Source organism: Notamacropus eugenii, chromosome 2 (genome assembly GCF_028372415.1).
Source record: "Notamacropus eugenii isolate mMacEug1 chromosome 2, mMacEug1.pri_v2, whole genome shotgun sequence".
In the NCBI taxonomy this organism is placed as follows: Eukaryota; Metazoa; Chordata; class Mammalia; order Diprotodontia; family Macropodidae; genus Notamacropus; species Notamacropus eugenii.
In genome coordinates this window covers 459,161,531-459,184,444 of record NC_092873.1, presented here as the reverse complement: position 1 = coordinate 459,184,444, position 22,914 = coordinate 459,161,531, and the positions used below count along the sequence as shown (strand labels likewise).

General features: G+C 37.8%; 1 protein-coding gene and 1 pseudogene across 3 annotated transcripts in view; one reads left to right on the top strand and one right to left on the bottom strand.

The window, feature by feature from the left end:
- The first annotated feature begins 7,870 nt into the window (after positions 1-7,870).
- The window catches only part of HMCN1 (hemicentin 1), a 487,951-nt gene continuing 472,907 nt past the window's right edge, over positions 7,871-22,914 (top strand). Inside the window, exon 1 of one of the 3 annotated variants that reach the window (XM_072648381.1) lies at positions 7,871-8,675. In XM_072648381.1, coding sequence (XP_072504482.1) covers positions 8,384-8,675 — 292 coding nt within the window. In that variant the 5' untranslated portion in view covers positions 7,871-8,383. The remainder of the gene's footprint in view (positions 8,676-22,914) is intronic. The other 2 variants (XM_072648379.1, XM_072648380.1) reach the window with 2 other exon arrangements.
- LOC140529608 (ubiquitin-ribosomal protein eS31 fusion protein-like) lies at positions 13,801-14,313 on the bottom strand (annotated as a pseudogene).

Here is a 22,914-nt window from a genome sequence, read left to right as displayed (position 1 = left end):
ATTAATCATAGAGAGGTGATTCAAGATCAAAACTATATCATGGACAATTAACAAAATATAATAATTTTCATGGGAAGAATTATATGTGGCTAAATTCAAGAAGAACTTACCAAGCAATTTTGGGAGACAGTGTGGTATAAGTAAGAGAACTGGCTCTTAAGTCAGAGGATCTCTGGGTTAAAATCCTACCTCTGACTATTTCTACCAGTGTGACCTTGGGAGAATTTCTTAACCTCCACGGACTTCAGTTTCTTCATTTATAAAAATGGGAGTTTAGGACAAAAATTATTTCTCGGTATCCTTCTAGTTTTAAATCTATGATACTATTATTTGCAAGGTACCAATAGAGTAAATGGATAGAGGGCTGGACTTAGCATCAGTAAGAGCTGGTTTCAGTCCTGGTTCTCATCTATATTAACAACGTGACCTTAGGCTAGTCGTTCAGTCCCAGTGTCCCAGTTATTTCCTTAAGACTCTAAATTATAGACAAGTTGCTGATCTGTATTGGGTAGATGGAGTTCCCTTATACTGTTATAATCACACATCCAGAATCCCCCCTCCAAGACATTTCAAGACCTGCAGATACAAATATAGATATAATATAGCCCTCCTTTAAAATGATTACACCTAAATAATCACCATAGAAAGAAGACACTAAGTGTAAAATTGGGTTCCAGGGAAACCTTTTGTGAGAAATTTGAAGAGGAAAGAAAAGCAACGCATTGATCTTAGGTCTAAGTTCAAAAGGCAAAGTACCCATAACAGGAGTATAATAATCCTTAAATGTTTTGTCCTTGTCAGCCCATATTTGGAGAATTGTGTTCAATTCTGAATACCACATGTTAGAAGGAATATTGTTAAGCTAGGGAGGGCCATGAGAATATTATGGGGACTGTGTCATTTGAAGAATGGTTAAAGGAACTGAGCCTTGTTAGCATGGGAAAGAAATGATGCGTTGGGGGGTGGCTGTGGATGTGACTGCTGCCTTCAAGTATTTGGGGAACTGTCAGGGTAGAGAAGAGAGAGGGCAGAACTTGGAGCAATGGAGAGAAGTTATGGAAAGGCAGATTTAGGCCTCCGACAAAGGAAGACTACCTAATAATTAGAACTGTATGACATTGGAATAGACTGCCTTGGAAGGTTGGATGGATGGACATTCGTTGGGTGGTGATAGTGGGGATTCCTATTCAGATATTGGTTGAATTGAATATCATCTGAAGTCTAGCTCTAAGATTCTGTGATTTTTACTTGAAAAGAGGTGGAAGGAGGTCAACAAAGTCTTTTTGGAGGCCATAGCATCTTAGCTAAGCTTTGAATAAAGGGAAGAACTTCAAAAGATAGAGTTGGGAGGAGAAGAGAGAGTTCATTTAGGGCATGGTGGGAAAAAAGTGAGCAAAGCTATAGAGATGAGAGAAGGCAGAATAAAGAAGGGAAGTGAAAATCTAGTCCAGTTTGGCTAGAATGTAGACTACGTAAAAGGGAATTCTGTGAGATAAAGTCTAACAATTTGGGGAGGCCTTGAATGCCAGAGTCAGACATTTCCTGGAATTGTTCTATGTACTGTATATAAAACATTCAGTTTGGAAGGCTAAAATGTCTAATAATGAGAGGAAAAGTAAAAGCAAAGAACAGAGGCTTAAAGAGAACACAAAGTATTCAAGGTTCCTTCTGGGTCTCAGAAGGTCTTGGCATAAGAAGATCATTTACATGGTGTGATCTGAAGAAAATAGCTGCCTGTTGCAAAATGTACATTCTCCAAACCTACCACAGAGCATCAGTTTGGTGAAGTAGAAAGGCACAGGACTGGCTTCTAATCCTGACTCTGTCTCCTCCTACATCGTGCAACTTTGGTGAAGTCACTTTACTTCCCTCAGGCTGTTTTTCCACCTAGAAGATGATGACTGGAAGAGCTACAGTCACATCAGACTCCAAAAGGTCACCAGAAATTTGTTGGGATTGAGAGCATGGGAGTGATGCCATAGTGGGAGCAATGCTAAGGAACACGGGGTCCTCAGGAAAGGAGAAGGAAGAGCAAAAAGGTAGAGATGCATTGAATATAAATCCTCTCCTGCTTCACAGTTTTGCCAAGAATAGACTTGATTCTCAGTCCAAGTGTCTGTGATCCCTCCTCTTCCCCCCAGCTCTGTCAATGTTCTCCTGGGTGCCATGTCATCATTAGATTAAAGCATGCTGTAAACACACCCCTAGGCTCTCCTCCTGGGGGCACTCCTGAGGATCTTCCAAGGAGAATAATGATTAAAGTCAGATTCAAATCAGAACCACAGAAAGTTCTAGGGAACTGTTGTGTGAGATGAGCCAAAAGGGAGCCTCCCTCTGGACAAGCTACCAGACATATGTTGTCTTTTGTCCTCTCCCACTTTGTTGTGAGCCAGTTCGCTATTTCTTTGTAGCATACTTCCCATTCCATTACAGCTGATGGGGATTTTGCCTATATAAGGAGCATGAGACTGGGTCTCATGTTCTTTTTCACCCTTTGCATCCTTCCTTCTTGCTGACCACAAGTTTTGGAGCTTCATTTGAAAAATAATGCAAAGTGTTACATTCCCCAAAGTATGCCATGACACAGTCACTCTGTGCTCTCTTCTCTTGACATTAGTACCAAAGGAGAAGAATGTAAACATCTGTTTTTTATAAGTCCATTCCAGACTTATAACTTGATTAGTATAGGGGAATATTTGACATGATTAACTTTCCAGTCACAACATCATGATGGTTTTGTGTCCTTTTATTGCCTCTTTAAGGGATACAAAGCAAGAAAAATAATATTCTAACTTGATTTTGGTCCGTTTTTCAGTTTTTTAACTGTGCCAAATGTTTTTTACTATAGTTGGTTCATGAATACACTATTTTAATACAATTAAAGCAGCAGATTTCCCTGTATAAATGTGTGTTACAAGAGACATAAAAATAACTTAAGTCTAAGTTTATGACTAATCACTGTCTCTTGGAGAAAACTAGTATCTGAAGTGCAAGGGTCTTATATTGTGCCTTGAAATCAATGATTTGCTGTAAGCCAACTTCTTTTCTCAAAACCCACTTTTTTGACAAGATTATTGTCCTCTTAACCTTCAAATTCAAGTCAAGTCAAATTAATTTAAAAAGCATTTATTAACTTCTTAGGGAGAAAGGCAGCATGGGTATAGTGGATAACCCATAATCTTTGGAGTCAGGAGACCTGGGTTCAAGTCTTACCACATTCATCTACTAGCTTCATGTCTATGAGTAAATCACTTAACTTTCACTGTCCCAGAAAATTCTCTAAGATTTTAAATTGCACATGAGTTGCTGATATTTATGGGTAAAGGGAGTTTCCTCAGAGATATGGGTCACTCTCTCAGCCCCAGATTTGTAAAAGTCACTAGTCTAGGCTGGAGATGAAAAACTGATTCCCTACCCTCAAGGCATTCACTGTCTGTTACCATCTTTGGCATTCTGCTAGAGGTGAAAGAGTACTTACTTAGCTATAAGAGAACCTGGATTTAAAGGCCTGGACATATTATTCTGTGTGACACTGGACAAATCTTATAATCTCTGCAAGTCCAAGTTTCTTCATCTCTAAGATGAAGGCTTTCAGCCAGAAGATCTCTAAAGTCTCTTCCCATTCTAAATTCTAAATGCTCCCTATCAATATAATTACATTAAGAGAACATTTTATTGAGTTGAGGCGGCTGTTATAGAACCAAGATGGTAACTGTTTTCTCTATAGAATGTTTACCTATTAGATGTCTCAATTTTCCCTAGGTAGTAATAGAAATTCACAGTAGAACACCAGCACCAGATAATAAAGATACCAGGTCTACTCTGACTGTTGGTATATTTCATGGTATAATTTAAAAAAATCTTTGTCTCATCCTGTCTCATTTTCTAAGATGAAACAGTATGTATATTTAATGATCTAGTCTATTTTAAGAGAGTATTTAGAGAGTAGATTTGGTGATGTTAGTAGATCACTAACATACATATTAATAATAGCTAGCATTTATATAGTACCTCAAAGTTTGCAAACCACTTTACAATTATTATCTCATTTTATCCTCACAACAACCCCAGGAGGTAGGTACTATTCATATCTTCATTTTACAGTTCCAGAGGGTAAGTGCCCAGAATCATACAGCTAGTAAGAGAAGCTGGATTTGAACTCAAGTTTTTCTGATCCCAGGTCCAATTTTTGATCCACTGTGCCACCTAGCTTTTACATTATATTATACTATTTAATATCAGGGAAAGACTGAGGATCCTTTAGAATATCAGAGATCAGAGGGAGATAACAACTGAAATTCATCTCTAAGTCAGTTAAATCCACCCCTCCCCTTTTTCATTCAATCATTTATTCATTCAATTTCTTAAAAACATTTATTAAATAATGATGACACCCTGTACTAGATTCTGAGAAAAGGAGATACTAAGTTTCTGCCCTTCTGGAGCTTATAGTATTATACAAGTACATTACGGAGGTAATGACAAGGTATTTGGTAAGGTCTGAAGTAGAAATTTGTTATTAATAGGGTGATCTAAGAAGGTTTCATAGAGGGGGTTACATTTGTACTCTACTTTTTCTTTCAACTTTAAAGGATGAATAGAAATTTAATAAGTGTGGATATGTCTGCATATTCCAGACATAGAATGAAATCAAACGCGTGGTACAGGGTGTGTTCTGGAGCAAGAAATTAGGTAAGTTTAGCTAGAGCATAGTGTAGCAGGGAGTGATAGGAAATAAAGCTGAAAAAGTAAGGTGGTATAAGCTAGTCACCGGCCTCAAGGACCAGGGAGAGTAGTCTGAACTTTACTCAGAAGTTAATGGACAGCCCCTGCAGATTTTTGAGACAAGCCATGACATAATATCATGAGAACATTTAGTTTGCTGATGGAATGACGGACTGGGGGATGGAAAGGAGGTAGGTAGGAAGGTCTGTTGGAAGGCTAATGTAATAGTCCAGCCAGCTGGCAAGGAGGCTTCAAGGTTAGTTAAGTGGGGATAGAGGGGAGGAGCTGGGTGTCTGAGATGTTGAAAAACTGACAGGAAATGACAATGGATGAAATATGAAATCTGAGGGGAAAGAGAGCGTCAAAAGCAATCTCAGTGTAATATTGTCCCTTCTTCAGAGATCCAGTTGAAGCCATGAAAGTGAAAGAGATTGTCAAGAGAAAGTATAGACAGAAGAAAAAGAGACCTAAGGCCAGACCCTCTGCAGACCTCCACATCAGGGAACTGGGAAGAAATAAGGAGCCAGTGAAGGAAACAGAAGGAATTGTCAGAGGAGTAGCAGTAAATCCAGATATGTGGAGCCTCTAAAACCAAGGGAGGAAATGGTATGCAGGAAGGAGGAAGAGGAAGAGAAAGGGATGGTAGAATAGGAGGGAAGGAAAGGGATGATCAAGTGCCAAGAGTATCAGAGAGGTTAAGCTGGATGAAGACTGAAAAAGTCACTGAATTTGGCAATAATGAGTGGTTTTTGAGAGAGAAGTTTTGGTAGAACAATCTATTTTGCTTTTAGCTCTTTCTTTGAATTTGGAAGAAAATTCTTGGTGTGGATATAGGTAATACTATACTCTTTTTTTTCATATAGGCAATTCCTACTTGAGGTGACCAGGGCCTAGATATCCTAACTACTAACAAATAATGGACTATTTCAGTTACCTCATTGTGAGTTCTCACTTTCATTTCTGGAAAGAGGTGAGGGTGTAGCTGACAAAAGACAGGAAGAGTATGAATTAGTTTGTTTTCAGACTTGGAAATGCTTTTCCATGAAGACAATTCCCTCAACTTAGATACCAATTGTCTCAATGCTTTCTTCCTATCAAAATCTGCTTTCAAGAAAGAATCTGAAACTCATTTATGCTTAAATGTAAATGATTGGTTTCCATTCATGGGAAGAGCCTCTCACAGGATGTTTTAGCATTTAATAGCTATAAATATTTGTTAAAGGTCTACTGTGTTAAGAGCTCTGCATTAGGCCTAGATTTGCATTTAACTAGGACCAAAGCTTTGAATTGAAGTTAAGAAACTAAGGAGAAGGGGACCTTTTGGGTGTCTTCAATCACACAATTTAGCAGTCAATTCAAGAAGGTCAGGAACAATAGAGAGGGAGTAAATCCTCAGGACTGAAATGCATTCCTTCATCTATTTTTCCTCCTGTTCTGAACAAAGTACTGCTTCTTTGGCAGCTATAAAATAATCCTGAGATTGGTGACATGCTAGTAATCATTCTAGTAGGGTGATGAAATTGAGTAAGAATGCTTGCTTCAGACATATGTCCCTTCAGTGGTCTGTCTCACCTACAAAACACACACACACACATGCGCACGTACTGTCCTCCTCTCCCCCCAATCACTTCTTAGCATCAAGGCCAGTTGATATGACACCTGGCTCCTTGAAAACTCTAGAAAGGATACAAAACGCAGGTAAACAGAGGAGTTAGTAACTTAAACAAACAAACAAAATCTCTAGATACTGCTCTGGAAGAAATTAGATTATTACTGCTTTTTTCCCCATATCTATCTTCCCTCTATCCTGCTCTCCAGATCTCCACACACATATACCTTCCCATTCCCCATCATTTCATGCCCTTTCCAGTTCCACTGACTGACATACGGGAGAAATACCACAAAAGCAGAATGGCTGGCCTTGGAGAAAAAATATTTAGCACAAAATCAAACACTTTTTAAAAAAGCTCTTTCCAAGACATATGGTCCAATGTCTGCTCTGTACAGTGGAAGAGGTTCTTTTTCTAAAATTCACTTCAGAGCACTACATACTCCTTCTACCTCAGGGGAAAAATAATTTTTTTTAGGCAACAGAAATCCTAAGCTTTTCCCTCAGCTTTTGCCCACCCTCTTACCCCTGCTAGTAATAATATAATGTACGTAATAATAACACAGAGAAACTTTGTAATGTTTTCCAAGGGACTAAGTTTCCTTAAAGTTATTGGCAAGAGAATGATGTGGGGGGGCGGGGTGCAGGGAACACCATTTTCTGGACCTTTGGCTGAGACTTTAAAAAGGGCTGTTATATACGGGGAGAGTGGGAGATTTAAAATGAGAGATGTCCCAGTTAAGCTTTACAGTAAATACTCTCCCCAGTTCTTTTCCTCTGAAGGGCTTGAATGTTCTCAACAAATAGAAATCATGGCAGTTAAACTTTCCAAAGTCAGTCTCCATCGCTTTCTCTAACTTCAGGGTTCTTCCACATTTCTTTACCCTCTCATCATAGTTCTTTTGCCCTGGCCCACTGCCCTCACCAAGTTTTCAGCTTCCATCCTCTCATTCCCTTTTGACTATCCCAGTCCCTACTGCCTCTCCCCTTTCCCCCAACAGTCCTCTCCTCGCTTTACCACAGCTTCGTAGCCCCCGTGGAGCTCAAAGATCAAAGGACAGAAGTGTGGCAGCTGCCCAGCTAGGAGCTTTCCCGAAGTGTGGCAGCTGCCCAGCTAGCAGCCCTCCCGAAGTGTGGAGTCTCGTCGGCTCCCCCTCCTGGCTGGGTCGGGTTGCACTGGGATCTTAGGGACCATCCCAGGAGGCGGCATTGCCTGCGGTCCCTAGGCTCCTTGGGAAATAGGTGTTTGAGACTGTTTTGTACACATCAGAGAAACTTTCCTTTGTGTTATGTCCCTCAGCTTTGGGTTTTTGCCACACATTCTTAGAAGCCATTGTCTACGCTGGTATTTTTGCAGGTTAGGCACGCTGCCTTTTTAGAGTGAGATCCCCAGAAGAGTGAGTGCTTCTCTGGTACTGAAGTGACCCTAAAATCAGTTTAAAGAAAATTCAGCCTAAAAGAGGGGCCTCCAAAGCAAAGGAGGCGGGAGGTGGGGGGGGGGGGGGAGAGGAAGACAGTTGACCAATCAGAAGTAGAGGCTGAGCCAGGATTCCCCTCCTTGATTCTGAGCTGCAGCAGCGGAAAGTTGGGAGCCTCAGCCTCTGGCCAAAGCCTCTCAGAACCTCAGCAGCGGCAGCAGCAGCAGCAGAGACAGAGGTGGAAGCAGCAGCAGCAGCGGCAGCAGCAGTGGCAGCAGCAAAGTCAGGACTCCCGCCAAAGGCTTCAGGAACCAGCAGCTCACAGCAGCATGCAGGGGGCATAGATGGGGCTCTCCCCCCTCACTCCTTGAGGCGCTGCCAAAGACCTAGCGGGAGAGAGTCAGGAACTACCTTCAAACAAAAACTGCAGCATCTTTGCCCTTGCCAACCCCCACCAGGGATTGAGGTTTTGGGGCTTACACAAGTTTGATCCTCAACTCCAAACTGTTACACCCCCCCACGCCACCTCGGCTCAAAGAGATTTAAAAGGTCTAATGAATTACTCTGAGAGGAAGCCTTCTGCTGGTTTTTGAGAAGGACTAAGCACATTGCTTAGGCACTCGGAAAAAAAATGATTTCCTGGGAAATCGTCCCCGGCTGGGGAGTGGGAGTCCACACCGCGCTCTTGCTGCTTCTACTTTCTACTTCCCTAGCTCAAGATAGCAGCCCAGAGAAGGAGCCTGGAGGCGCTGAGGAGATCCCGGAGGGGGCATCCACCTTGGCTTTTGTTTTCGATGTCACTGGCTCCATGTACGATGATTTAGTCCAAGTTATTGAAGGGGCCTCCAAAATCTTGGAGACGTCTTTGAAGAGACCCAAGAGACCACTCTTCAACTTTGCTTTGGTGCCTTTCCATGATCCAGGTAAGGAAAAGACAAAAAAGTGATTTTTTTCTGTTATTTATTATACTCTCAGGATCATTCTGCCTTCTAAGTGTTTCAAACGTGCAAGATGTTCCAGCGGTATTTTAAAGGGTTCGCTGAGTAAGTGCAAAACAGACAAGGAATTGTTCTCTAGTCTAAGACTGCCCCTTACTCATCTTGTAGGCACTAGGCATATGGCTTATGGGGGTGGGGGAGGGGGGAGGAACTTGTATCATGCCCTCCTCAACTCTGGAAACATGAACTTGCCACAGGTACTCTAAGGCAACTGTGTTTCAAGGTTGATAGCTTTTAAATACATTTTTAGACTTGTGTGCGTAATTAAGGAGTCGCTTTGCTGTTAGACTGTGTCCAGGTTGAGGGCATAGACTCCCCTCCTGTAAAGGAGAGCCCCCTTAGGGGAGGGAGAACAAGAAAAGTTTTCAATTGATATTGGCATGTGCAATTAATGAACAGGAAACTGATGAAATATTTGTCTCTATCTCCTCCTCTAGGCTAGCGCCACACACACAGTAGGGGTTTAATAAATATGTTTGTTGTCTTAAGCTGAATCTATTCACATTTGTATTCATTTGCCATTAATTATCTCTGTTTATGGGTGCAGCCAAAATGTCTGTGTCTTTTTATCATTCTTGTAGAGGTGTATGTGTGTATGGTATGTAATATGGTATGTCTGTACTTTAAAAGTACTTGAACAAAAAAATATATTTATGTTTGCCCTCCAGCCATGAATTTCACCGGCTTCATTGTAATATGATTCTATTTACTTTTTAGTTTCTCTCTTAAGAAGTGGCACCTCTCTGTGAGGCTCATGGGAGTACTTATTATCCATGCTTAAGGCAGCCTTCCCTTTAAAGTCTTGTCTACCTGAGTTTCATTAACACATATTACCACTAATTTTAAGAAATAAAATACTGTTCTTTAGAATCTTTCTCTCTTGCAGTCCCACATTTTTCTTTCTTTGCTTTTTTTTCTCTGTTTCTGATATAGAATCTTATGCTCAGGAGTCTTACACAGGACCTTAGAAATCTGAATTTTGTACTTGTTTCTTTAATAAATGAGTATAAATTGATATGATTTGTTAAAAAGGAGCTTAATTCTTAGTTATTTTAAATGAGTTATCAGTTTTAATACAGTGTACAAGGATTTATGTGGAGATGTTTCTGAAATTTTCATTTTCGTTGTAATGTTAAAAATATTAATTTGCTTCATCTAACTTTCTCTGAGGGTTAGTATTATGGAGAAGGTATTGAAGTTGTAGTCAGGAATGCCTAAGTTCAAATTCTTCCTCAGATGTCTATTAGCTGTATGACCATGAACAAGTGACTTAACCTCTCTGTGTCTACTTCCTCATTTGTGAAAAGAAAGGGTCAGAATTGATAGTCTCTAAGGTCTCTTTCAGCTCTAAATATGTGATCCAGTAATATAGTTTAGTGCTTTCTACTTTTAGAGAAATGATATAGATTTAGTTCTGGAAGGGTCTTTGAGGTCATTTAGTCCCAGTCCTCTTATTTTACACATAAAAGTGGGGCCCAGAGAGTGTAAGTGACTTGCCCCAGGTATATATTTAGAGGTAGGACCAGGACTTGAACCCAGGTCTTTTGACTCCAAATCTAGTCATCTTCTATAATGTCCAAATCATTATGATATTCACCCTTACTTAATGCAATTTCTTAGTCAGATTAACTTTATTCAGTCCTGTCCAACTCTTCATGACTCCATTTGGGGTTTTCTTGGCAAAGCTACTTGCAATGGTTTGCCATTTCCTTCTGGGACAAACAGGCTTAAGTGACTTGCTCAGGGTCACACAGCTAGTAAGTATCTGAGGCCAGATTTGAATTCAGGAACATAAGTCTTCCTAACTCCAGGCCCAGAACTCTCTATCTCCTGAGTTACCTAGCTGCTCCCTATACCACTTCAGTTTCATTCTAGTAAGATCTCTCTCTTATGCCTTGGACTACTCTGATCTATTAGATCACGGATAGATCATAAAACATAGATCCTAAATCTGAGGTGTTAATTTTGACAAGGTGCAAGCATTTCATTATTTTTAATATCCCTTTGACATAGAAGAGCTTGATTTTTTAAAGAATGAACAACATCTATATTTTTTAAAAAGACTTTATTTAAACTTTGTGATTCTTCATATTGTTGAATCCAACATACAAAGACCACCTTATAACTGTATGTGGAATTTGATCTGTCCTGATCATTTGAAATCATCTTCAAAATGACTGAAACAGAAGCTTTGTAATGGGTATCTTCCAGTTATCAAATAGGAAAGGTTAATTATTGGTTAAACTAACACGATATTCTTAATATCTAGCAATTATATGGTCAACAAATACCCCAAAGATAAATCTGTCCAAAGAATATAGAATTAATAAGTGAAAAGCACGTAGAATTATAGTTAGACTTCAAGGTTATAACTTCGTAGATTAGGAGTCTTAGACTTTAAAGAGAGAATTTACTTCATCCTACAGATGAGAAAACTGAGGCCCAGAGAGGTTATATAAAAGTGACACAGGTGAACAGGCAGAAGAGCTGGGATTTGTGAGCCTAGATCTTCTAACTACAATTAAATTATATTGATAAAATGATTAATTCAAACTGATTTCATCCAAGTGATGTCTCTTGCAAGAGCTCTGCTGTCTATAGTTTCTGTCATTTTTTAAAAAGATTAAAATAAGAACAGATCCTCCTCTGAACTAGACTAGATAAGAAATATTCTGAAGGGGAAGAAGAAGACATAAACTGTTGCTGTTGATGACTTTAATTTGTCCTATTAATTCATTTAAATGTGATTGTATGTTCATTGAATTATATGTCTGAGGATTCCTAAATTTTTTTGACCTTTTATCAATTCTCATGTTTCTTGACCTCTCTGTAATTTACAGCCTCTCCTCTTGACTGATCTTTCTTTCATTAGCCCTTTTGACATTGCTTTCTTCATGATTTTCTGCCTAATCATTCCCTCTCAGTCTCCTTGGCTGGATTATTATCCATATCCATCCTCCATAAGGGAAGATGTTCTTAAAGTTTCTGTACTGCACCCTCTTCTCTTTCTATACCCTCTCCCTATGGAATCTCATTACTCACATCAGTTCATTTATCATCCCCATAAACATAATTCCAAAGTCTTTATATTGCTAGATCTCATAAAACCAGTTCCCTGATAGGCATCTCCATCTGGATGTCCTTTTAGTACTTCAAATTCAGTATGTCCAAAATGGTAATTGTTTTTCTCCTCAATCCACCTCCTTCCAAAACTTCCCTATTTAGGTTGAGGCTACTATCATCCTCTTTATGCAAGTTCACAACCTCAGACACCTTTGACTCTTCACTCTCTCTCACCACCATCTTTCATTATGTACGGAGTCAATCGCTAAGTCTTGTCATCTCAAACTGCACACTCTTTCTCATATCTGTTCCCTTTGCTCCACTTAAAAGACCACCACTCTCCTTCTTGCTCTCATCATCTCTTGTCTAAGTTATTCCAATAGCCTATTGATTGGTCTTCCTATTTCTAGTGTCTTTCCTCTCCAATCCACCCTCTACAGAGCTGCCCAAATAATCCTAAAGTACAAGTCAGGCCATGTCTCTCTGTTACTCAAGGATATATAGTAACTCCCCATTGTTCCTAGGGAAAAATCCAAATTTCTTAGCTTGACATTTAAAATCCTTAACAACCCACTCTTTCTGACCTACTTTATTTCACTCTTTTTCACATATTCTCCATTTCAGCCAAACTACTTTCTTATTGAACAAATGAGATAAACATGTAGCACAGTGTTTAGCACATAGTAAACATTTGAGAACTGCTTGTTTCCCTCCCCCTTCCTTTGCTGTTTCCCAGAATTCAGCATGCTATTTTCTGCCCCATGGCCCCCAAGCTAGAATTGGCCCTTGCTCACCTTAGACCACTCTCAGACCAGAGGTCAACTCCTAAACTTTTCCTGATCCTTCTTGCATTCTCTTCCTCCTCAAATTAACTTATACTTGCCTACATATGCAAATGTGTTCTTTCTCCATTAGAAATGTCCCTGAGCCTATTTTTTCATTTTTTTTTTTTTTGAATCCCTAGCACCCACTTCTGGGCTTTGCAAGTTGTGGAAACTTAATAAATTCTTATTGACAAACCATGAATAAATGAAACCTTTTCTCTACTGTCCATTTTGTCATCAATTTTAATGTCTTCACCGTTTGTTTATAGTTCCAATGAATTGTCCTGTTGCATTTCACAGCTGCTCACAAATGTCTCTGTGAGTGATAGGTGGTCTTTGTTGTCAATTAAGGACAAGTCAATGACAAAATCATGTTAGGGATAATAGGAAATATATTTGTTTAATTCTTTTAACTTGTCAAAACATCTTCGCATCAATTCTCCTATTTGCTGAAAAGTTATCATAGATGAGACTTATGGTACAATCTTAAAAACTTTCACGTAGGTGGTTGCTGTTTTGCTAGTCTTTGGAGTTTAGTGAGAGAAGAAAGTGAAGCACAAGGACCTTGAAGAAGAGGGAGAAGGGAATGAGGTGTGAATATGCCATTCAGAGAAAGAAGTATGTGCACCTGTCGGGCTTACCTGGGAAATGAGGCAGTGTCAGAAGGATGTGAAAGGGGGAGAGGGGAAAGTCACAACATCCCTTTGATATTGGCCAAACTATTGATGATATTAACGCATTCACCTTGAACTTGCTGGCTAAGAGAATTCCCTAACATCTACCTTCCCCAATCCACATTGCTTCTATTGTGTGCACTTGCCAGGTTCCAGATCACATTTATGTTCCTCTTACGAGAGAGATATAGAAGAAGACAGGAGAGAGAGAAGTGAAGTTTTTATTATGTTTGATTTGCCTGGTCTGGAGAAATAGCACATATGTAAAACTCTCCTCTCTACAGCCTACCATTTTGGGGAGAAGTGGATAAGCTCTTATTCCATTCATGGCATGAAAACTCTGATACTGTTACTACTGTTTGCATCCATAGAAGAATCTATGTGGTTGATGTGATCATAGAATCATAGATTGAGATCTAGAAGAGACCATAGAAGTCTTTAATTTCAACTGCATTCTATTACATATGTATTTTAATTGAGATAAAAAAATTAACATACACATTTACTTGTCTTTTGACTTCTTGAAGCAGTAGGTTAGACAACACTTATCACTATCATGTCTGTCAAAATAAGTTGGCCATCAAGGAAGACCACAATACCACATCTATCAGAAGGGCATTCTTGCCAAAGGTGGTAAATTTTGTCATTTTCATTCACCTCATAGTATTTTAGTATAGCAAGATTCATCAGTTTTCTCTTATGATTGTTCTTTTAGAGAGCTTTGTAAGATGTCTTGCTCTTATTATCACCTCTGAAGCCTTAGCACAAGATAAATGGTAGACTCCTGAATATTGTAGTCAGACAAAGACTGTCCATCTTCTGGATGTTTGCTGGCAAAAATAATTCTTTGTTAATTGGGGAAAATGCCTTCATTATCTTCTATCTTAGCCTTGACATTTTCAATAGTATTTGAAATTTTGACCTCAAAGGTAATGATCTTCCCTGTCCAAGTCTTGAAAATCTGTACCATGGCACTGGCTTCTCCTACTCATGGCAGCTCTATAAAGCAACCCCATCATTCTGCAGGCACAGAAAGATTAAGTTTCTTACTCACAGTCATCCAGGTTCTTGGACTCTAACACATTAAACGTGACTGATAAATCCGATCAAATGAATAATGTTATACAAAACAGAAATGTGGTACAGTGGAAAGAATGTTGAATTTGGAGTTAAGTTATCTGTGTTTGGGGCTCTCTTCTGACATTAGCTAGCTGGCTAACTTTGGAAAATCATTTAATATCTCTGGGCCTTACCCCATTTGTTCTGTAGAAGAAAAGAGTAAGAATAAATTATCCTTAAGCTACTTTTTAGCCCAAATGTTCTTTTGTCTACCTTGAAAATATATTAAAGAGTAAGTCACTGGGGTAGTGTGGTGAATATTACAGATTTATTAGGAAAACTAGTTTATTTGTGTGAGAATGTGTGTGTGTTGTGATAAGATGCTTAAACACTCAGTTTCTCACTTGTGAATGGTATAAGAAGGCTTGGATTATGTTTCAAAAATCTTTCGTTGATTTATACATTTCTACATATTTGTATGCTAATAAAGTCACTGAAGGAACTATTTTCTGAGTGGTTACAACATCAAAATACCCAAGAGTTTTGTTAATGGAATAGTCACATTATTTAAAATATTATATAATCAGGAATTATAACTAGAACTTTGCAAGATATTTCTTCTCAAATTGAAATATTTTTGATATCTAAGAAATGTGGGAGGCAGAGGTGTTAGAGAGATGAAATCGAAGTTCCTTTTCCTTTTGGACTCCCTGGCAAAAGAATTTTGATGAGGAGGTTGTCTGCATCTATATTAAATCCAACATGAAGAAACGGACCAAAATAGTAGATATTTCAGTTGAACATAGTGGACTTTCTTATGTTACTTTACACAATACATCCTTTTTTGAAAAGTTATATGTAAATCAAATGTTAAATAGAGGCTCAGTATTTAAATGAATCCTCTAATGAATCTTATAAAATGAACAATTATTTTTAAAAATCTCAATTTTATCTTGTTTTCAGTTTGGATTTATCTCCTTCATAATCCCTCATCTTCCATCCATTGAGAAGGCAAGGAAAACAGAACTTATTACAAATATATATTTTCAGGGAAAGCAAATTCCTGCATTAGCCAAGTCTAAAGGAAGGGTCCTTTTGCAAAGTGAAAGCAGCCCTTTTATTTACTTCTTTATGAATCTGAGTTTTGTGTAGTTTGTTTTCTTTTATTATTTCTTGCATTATGGTGTTTAGGTTTTGATTTTTTTATTACGTGTATTCTGCGGGGAGGTAAATCCTTAAGTTATATCTGCACATTTTGTCTTAAAGATCATTGCTTTGCCTATATGGAAATTATGCTTTCTTTTAATATTATTGCATTTTGCTTTTCTTCTTCCAGGTTGTCCTTCATTTCTGTGTATTTGCATTCCTAATTAGTTATTACTCCTTTTGTTTGTTCCCATGGATCCAAATTTTTCTATTTTGCCAATTATTTCTGCTCTTTTGCTTTCTAAATTTTTATTTCTCTTTTAAACTACTCAAGAGTAATTGCTGTGATTCCATGTCCTCTTGGGAATCCACAAGGTCCTGTGCCTTCTCATGTGTTGATTCATTTACGTTTGTCTTACAATATTTATTTGCAGATGCCTGAATTATTTTATCTGATGTGGAGACTATTTCTCTTCTCTTTTTAAATGTCTTTCCTGTTAGTTTATTTGCTTACTTTCAAGGTTTTTGAGGTTTTTTCCCTCCATATATCTTTGGTAATTTCAGTTTGTTTTTCCTTTATTTTCACTTACTGCTCACTTTGTAGCTCCTTCTCAAAGCTTTGTTGGTACTTTCCCTGGGACCTAGATCTTAAGCTTTCTCAGCTTCCTTCCGTGCTGGACAATTCGCATTCTTGAAGACATGTTTTCCTCCAATTCCCTCTTTTTCTCAATTCTCCAGATGAGCTTTGGTGAGAAACAATACAATGCTGGACTCCTTGTCGCTTTTGCAGCTTGAGCACATTTATTCTGTTTGGATTTCAGGGCACTTAGGGGGAAAGGAGAACAGTATAGAGTTCTGTTGCAAGCTGCTGGGGCAGGTTGTACACCCCTGCTGCCACAGCATGGTGGATGGTAGAGAAGGGAATGCTGGTTGCATTAAGGGTTAGTAAGTGGCATATGAATTCAGTAGATTTTTACATTGTTTAGGGTCTTGGTATCCTAGATTTTGGAGAAAGCTGAAACTGCTTAATCTCTTGCTCATAAATTCTATTTGGACAGGTGGTGAGGATTGGAAAAAATGTCTAATCCTTCATCTTGTCAGTCATGTAACCCAGAAGTTTCCAGAAGTTTGATTTGATTAAAGTTCATCTAAAACAAGAAGCTCTGTTGACTCTAGGCTGATATACAGATCCTTCTGTTTGGCATTTAAAACTTTTCACAATCTAACTCCAGTGTCTTTTTCCAGGCTTATCATCTATTACTCCCCTTCACAGATTCTACATTCCAGCCAAACTGGTTTATTGCTGCTTACCGTACATGACACATCTCCAATCTCTGAGCCTTTTCATAGGCTTCCCTCCTTTCTCAAACATGCCTTTTAGAATCTCTAGTTTTGTTTAAGGCTTTCATTAAGTGCTCACTCCTCCAAGAGACATTTTCCGAAGCCCCCCTCGCCATTGTTCATGCTCTTTACCCCTGACATATTACTTTGTATTTCCTTATTTGTGTACTTTTATTTCCTATTAATGGAATCTAAGTCCCTGAGCACAAGGACTGCTTCTGATTTTGTTTTCTTTGACTCTGTAGTATCCAGCACTGTTTGTTGCATAGTGGGTACTGAATAAATTGTTCAATAAATGAATGACTGAATTTATTAAAACTTAATTAAAAATCAATTGATCAGTTTCTGGGTCTGCTATTAGCTAGTAGCTAGTACTATTGAAAGAGAGAGAAACTGAGTAACTACTGCATAACCTTTTAAGTCTCTCCTGCCTGTTGGAAATGTCTGAGATTTAGCAGCATAGAGTCAAGGAAAAAAATCTCCAAAGAAGATTGTGCAAATAGATATCAAAGGTAGTGGTTGCAAGTTTTCTATGGAATTCTGTATGGTTTGCTTTTCTTCTCATTCCCACCACTTATATTTGTTATCAGGCTTCATTCTCACCAGAGTTTTCCCTATAGAGATTCACAGAGAACAAAATGAGAAGAAATGGATTTATATTGCAACAGGAATGAATTGTATTAGATTTCCTACCTCTAAAATATGTAAATGTGTATGGATCCTATGCTAAATTTGAAATTAAGAAGATTTTGCTTTAGATCCTTCCTTTGACAACCTAAAAGAAGGGACAGCTCCTACCTTTGGTACAGTAGGATTTCAGGGCCATCAACATCTTCACACTGCTCCTGCTATAAACTTGGTCTTATATCTCTGTCAGACACAGCTTCCCTGTTTATTGTTGAACAATCTTTAGCTATGTTATCTGCCCCCTCTAGCTTGTAACTCAGCTGAAATATGTGGTGGCTTAATAGATGAAGTAGAACACTGCAAAACCACCCTGACTTCTTCAAGGAGGAAGAAATATTAGGAAATCTTTTCTTTCTAGAAGGTTCAGTACCTAGAAACTCTTGAATTTAGGAAACTTAAATGTGGAGTTTCCACTAGGCAGCTCTCAAAATTGGTCATGTCTTGGAAATTTCCTTTGTCTGCTAGAAAGCTCGATCTCTTTATCATTATATTAGGGAGTTCAGAATCCACCTTCATGTATATACAAGGATAAGATTCAAGATCTCTGAATTTTCCTCACAGACTGCCTACAATCTCACATCTCCTGTGGCCATGTACTTCCACTACAAGTTGCTATTGAGAGAAATATTCCTGGTCCTCTGAGCAAAGAGCTCTATACTTCCTTCAGAGATGATTCCTTAGACATGATTTTCCTCCCTCGTTGTTGAGTCTTAGAATGAGGCCACCTTGCATTTTAAGGGTCAGAAGGAATGTGGCTTTTTCTCAGCGAGCCAATGAGTTGCTTTCATCTTGTAAAACAACTTATTAATATAATCAGTTTGATTATACTATGTTATTAGTATATTTAGGACATTTCTTTACATTATCTAGTTGCTTAGGAAACTCCAGAATCTGATTAGAAACTGCCCTTATTTACTTTCCTTATAATTAAAATTATGAATGGCATAATTTTCAAAAGGACAACCTTTCCCATCCATTATTCTTTTTCCTTTTCTACCTTCAGTAATTGATTTTAGGCATTCTTATGTTTTATATATTATGTAAAATTGAGTAGATATGTGATACAGATGCAGGTTAAGGTGACTGCTCATGAGCTGACATAAAGTAGTCCAACTGGGTGTTCACTGGAAAAGCATGATAGGAAGTATTTAATTCAGCCCCAAGCGATGTGAGATTTAAAACCCTTTTTTTTTGGATGGGGTCATTTACTGTTGAGAAATTTTACTCTTTGCTGGTACATGGAAAGATGAATTAATTTCTTTTGTGGTGCTATTGAAGTTCTAGCCAAAAAGTAATTTTTATCTGTATTATTTTTTATTAATAAATTATGATTTTCTTCATAAAAAAGCTTTTTGATTCTCTCTCTCTCTCTCTCTCTCTCTCTCTCTCTCTCTCTCTCTCTCTCTCTCTGTTATGGGGAATTTTGCTGACATTTCAAAACTTCTCCAGTAATAGAACTGTTGAGTATACTGAGGATTATATATAGATTCAAAGACACTTTGCCTAAGCACACTCCTGCGTTTATTTTTTAGAAGTTCAAACACACTAATTGAAGCAATTTTCCCATTAGCACCAAAGCATTGGGGATTTTCCTTTAAGTACTTTCCTGGAGCAGGTGGGAGGAATTCCCTGAAGTTTATAGATACAGAAGGTGCAGTGGATGCCATTGCTTTAGGGCAACTTATAGTTAGTCTTGCCAAGACTTGTTGGTAGATGTTGGTTAAAGGGGATAGACTGGGAGTGGGGAGCTAAACGATAGTGTATAAATACAGTGGACCCGGTTCATGAATAATTCATTAGGAGGCCAAGAGAAAGTGTCATCTCATAAAACCATAGAAATAAATGTTAGTAAAGAGGGATTGAGCTATGGGTTTTGGGAATTAAATTGAGCTTTTTTGATTTAAATTTATTTCTTTATAAATATTTCTAAGCTCTTCAATAGAGGACACAAAGATATTTTCTGCTGTCTCTTTCAGTTCTCTAGAGGGTTCTCTTTCTCTCTTTCCAGGCAGATCTGCTTCCAATCTCCTCTTAATCATTCCATCATCATCCTTCCTTGGAGTTTTCTCCTAAATCACACCTTATGATTGGGACATCCTCTCTGATTTTGCTTGTCAAACTCTCCCCTTCCAGTTGAATTCTTTTCTGAATCACTGCCTCTACCAGGCTGTCTTCTCTAACTGGAAAAGTGATGATGCTTCTCATAAACACTGAGGTTTCACAACTTTCTTTACTAACAACCCCACTAAATGCATTTGATTTTGCTTATCTATAATAAACTTAGCTTATTTATTATTGTTTAATTGATGCCCTGTCATTGTTCAGTCATGCCCACTTCTTTGTGACCCCATTTGTGGTTTTCCTGGCAAAGATACTGGAGTGGTTTGCCATTTTCTTTCTCCAGCTGATTTTATCAAAGAGGAAATGGAGACAAGTGACTTGCCTAGGGTCACACAGCTAGTAAATGTCTGAGGACAGATTTGAACTCAGAAAGATGAGTCTTCCTGATGCCAGACACAGAGCTCTATGCACTGCAACATCCAGCTTCCCATTGAGCCCTTGAACAATCTCATCTACAAATTAGAGTTGGAATAAATGATTTCTAAGGTGTTGTGCAGTTCTAATATTTGCTAGTGACTTTTGGATCATTATTTTTGCTCAGATTAAAAAATTCTAGGTATTGTCTTTAGAAAGTAAATCATCATACAAATGAAAAGTTAACTATATTTTCTCTTTTGTAGGTTAGAAGTTAGGTAAAAATATAGGTGATTTCAATAGTAACAAAAGAAATTCATTTTGTTCATATGATGATACAATAATTTTCCTTCATGTGAGAAAGAGAAAATGGAGTGTATTCTCCTTTACATAGCTCAGAGTTTATAAAATGTTGTTATGCCCCATGAAATTGGAAAACAATAAATTAAATCAAAACTTCTTATCATCATTCATGACATTATGGGTATTTGTATAGTTCAACACAAAGCTGCACAGTCTAGCTGATAGTGTGGTGGAAGTGGAAGGAGGGTGTCCTTGGTTCAAATAACCTCAGTTCAAGCCTTTGAGACTTGCTAGATATGTGACAGTGAACAAATTACAAATCCTCTCTGATCAAAGATTATATAAGTTATAGAGGAGTCTGCCTTCATTCTTGGACAAATTCAATGAAATAAAAACTTTTGGAGACAAAATTTCATACATACAGGGGTAACACCCACTTTTGAGTGGGACTGTGGCAAATACTTGAAACTGAAAAAAGAAAATAACAAATCTAAAAGAGGGAAAGAAACAGAAATGGCATATAGACCAGATCAAAAGATGCTATTTATAGACATCATCAAACAAAATAAATTCCACAGTTGTTTACTGGGCTCTATTATGATTACAACCTCAAATCAGAGAATATCAAAGAGTATCCCTAATTCCTACAGCTGGACTTGACCACAGATACAAATCACCCTTGGATGATAGTTTGGGTCTTATGATCTCTTCCTTCTGATCTGTTAAGAACACATTTCCCTAATTCCTCTCCTTTGTTTAGGTTGATCACTGAATCTACAATGCTACACTATGACCACTGCCTGTCAAAGTCAACATAGCCTTCTTCTTCCAGCAAAGTACTTGGCAAAGATGGAAATGAGGCTAGTCTGGCACGACCTGTTGTTTATGGAGCCAAAGTGACTCTTTGTGATAATTTCTTACTCTTCTAAATATTTGCTAACCATCCTTTTAATAATGTAATAATATATTCTAGAATTTTTCTAAGAATCAAAGTCAAGCTCCTTGGATTGTAGTTTTCAGATTCTGTTCTCTCTTCTTTTATAAAAATCAGGTCTACATTTGCTTTTGCCTGGTCTTATGATACCCCTTCCACTCTCTACAACCTTTCATGTATGATCAAAAATATCCTTCAGTTCCATCCACCAGTTCTTTCAGTATGTGGGGATATAGTTATTTTGTACCAGGTGGCTTGAATTCATCAAGGGTAGCTAGGTGATCTCTTATTATGTCCTTATTTATCTTGCGCATCAATTCCCTATTAACTGGTTTTGTTCTATCTTTTTCTAATCCAATGGTTATTCTTCTTAGAGACAACAAAGGCAAAGTAAAATTAAATGGCTTGCTCTGTTTGTTATTATCATTCTACCCAGACCAAGGGGTGGTCTTTTTTTCATGCTTTGATATTCCTCTTTCCCCAAATATGTCTTTTTAAAAAATTCCACACACAAAACTCCATCATTTGTGTCATTTTATTGCAGTACTACCATACCACTATCAATAGTTTCAGCCTTTGCTCATCTTCACTCTGCAGTCTTCTTCATGATCCCCTCATCTGGTTCCTTCATTTCCTTATGCTTCATGATATGGAACATTATTCTACCATCACCCCCTATACCTTTTGAGTCCCTTTTCAGGACCATATTCTAGTCATTGGTCCCATGTCACCAAGAACCACTGATACCCAGAAGGTCAAATTTGCCTCTTCTTTTAGAATAGCTAATTCACCTTTCTTTCTGACTCCCTTCCACAAAGACTATATGATGACACTAACCAGAGGGTATCTTGACACTCTATGACTTCTGTCATTTACTTATATTTTATTTTGCATAATAATTGTGTCTTTCTTTGTAAGTTCTTGGGGGCAGAGGTCATGGCTTATTTATTTTTTTATTTCACTCAGCACCTAACACATTGGCTTTTATGAACTAAAGGGCAAGTGAGTGTTGGTTGAATGAATGAATTGAAAAATAAGTGAATGAATGAATAAGCGAGGGAGAGCAAAATCCTAATTACACACTGAAAGTCTAACATGTGTGGCAGTTACAGTGTTCTTCTTAGCACTATTGTAAAGCTTATATTAGTGGGTTTAGAGAAAATGTTATTTTTATGGTATATTTGAATGGTTTTTCTTGAATTAATATCTACCTGGTATTCACTGGAGAAAAATGGCTTTCTTATTTTTGCAAAAGAATTTAGAATTATAGTTTTACTGACTAAATCAGGAATGAGTTTGAAGTAATAACTTAGATTTTATTGAATATGGCAATTTCTTCATCCACAGAGTATGTTTATTGTGTATTGGATCATATCTCATTAATGACAGTCTAAATGTTGATTAGGTTATTGTTATCAAATTAAATGAGCCATACAGAAAATCCCATTCTTTTATAATTATTAATCATTATTAGAAATCACCCTCATTTCTTTGCTGGGAATGTGGTTAAGGGAGTGTTGATAATAATATTAATTTGTGTCATAGATCTCTTCTTTCTCATTCAGAAACTATCCATACTTACTTCACCTTGATGGCCTTTTGGAAAAATGAACACAGTTAAGCAGTGATAATAATAATAAATGGTACAGTCAGTCTGG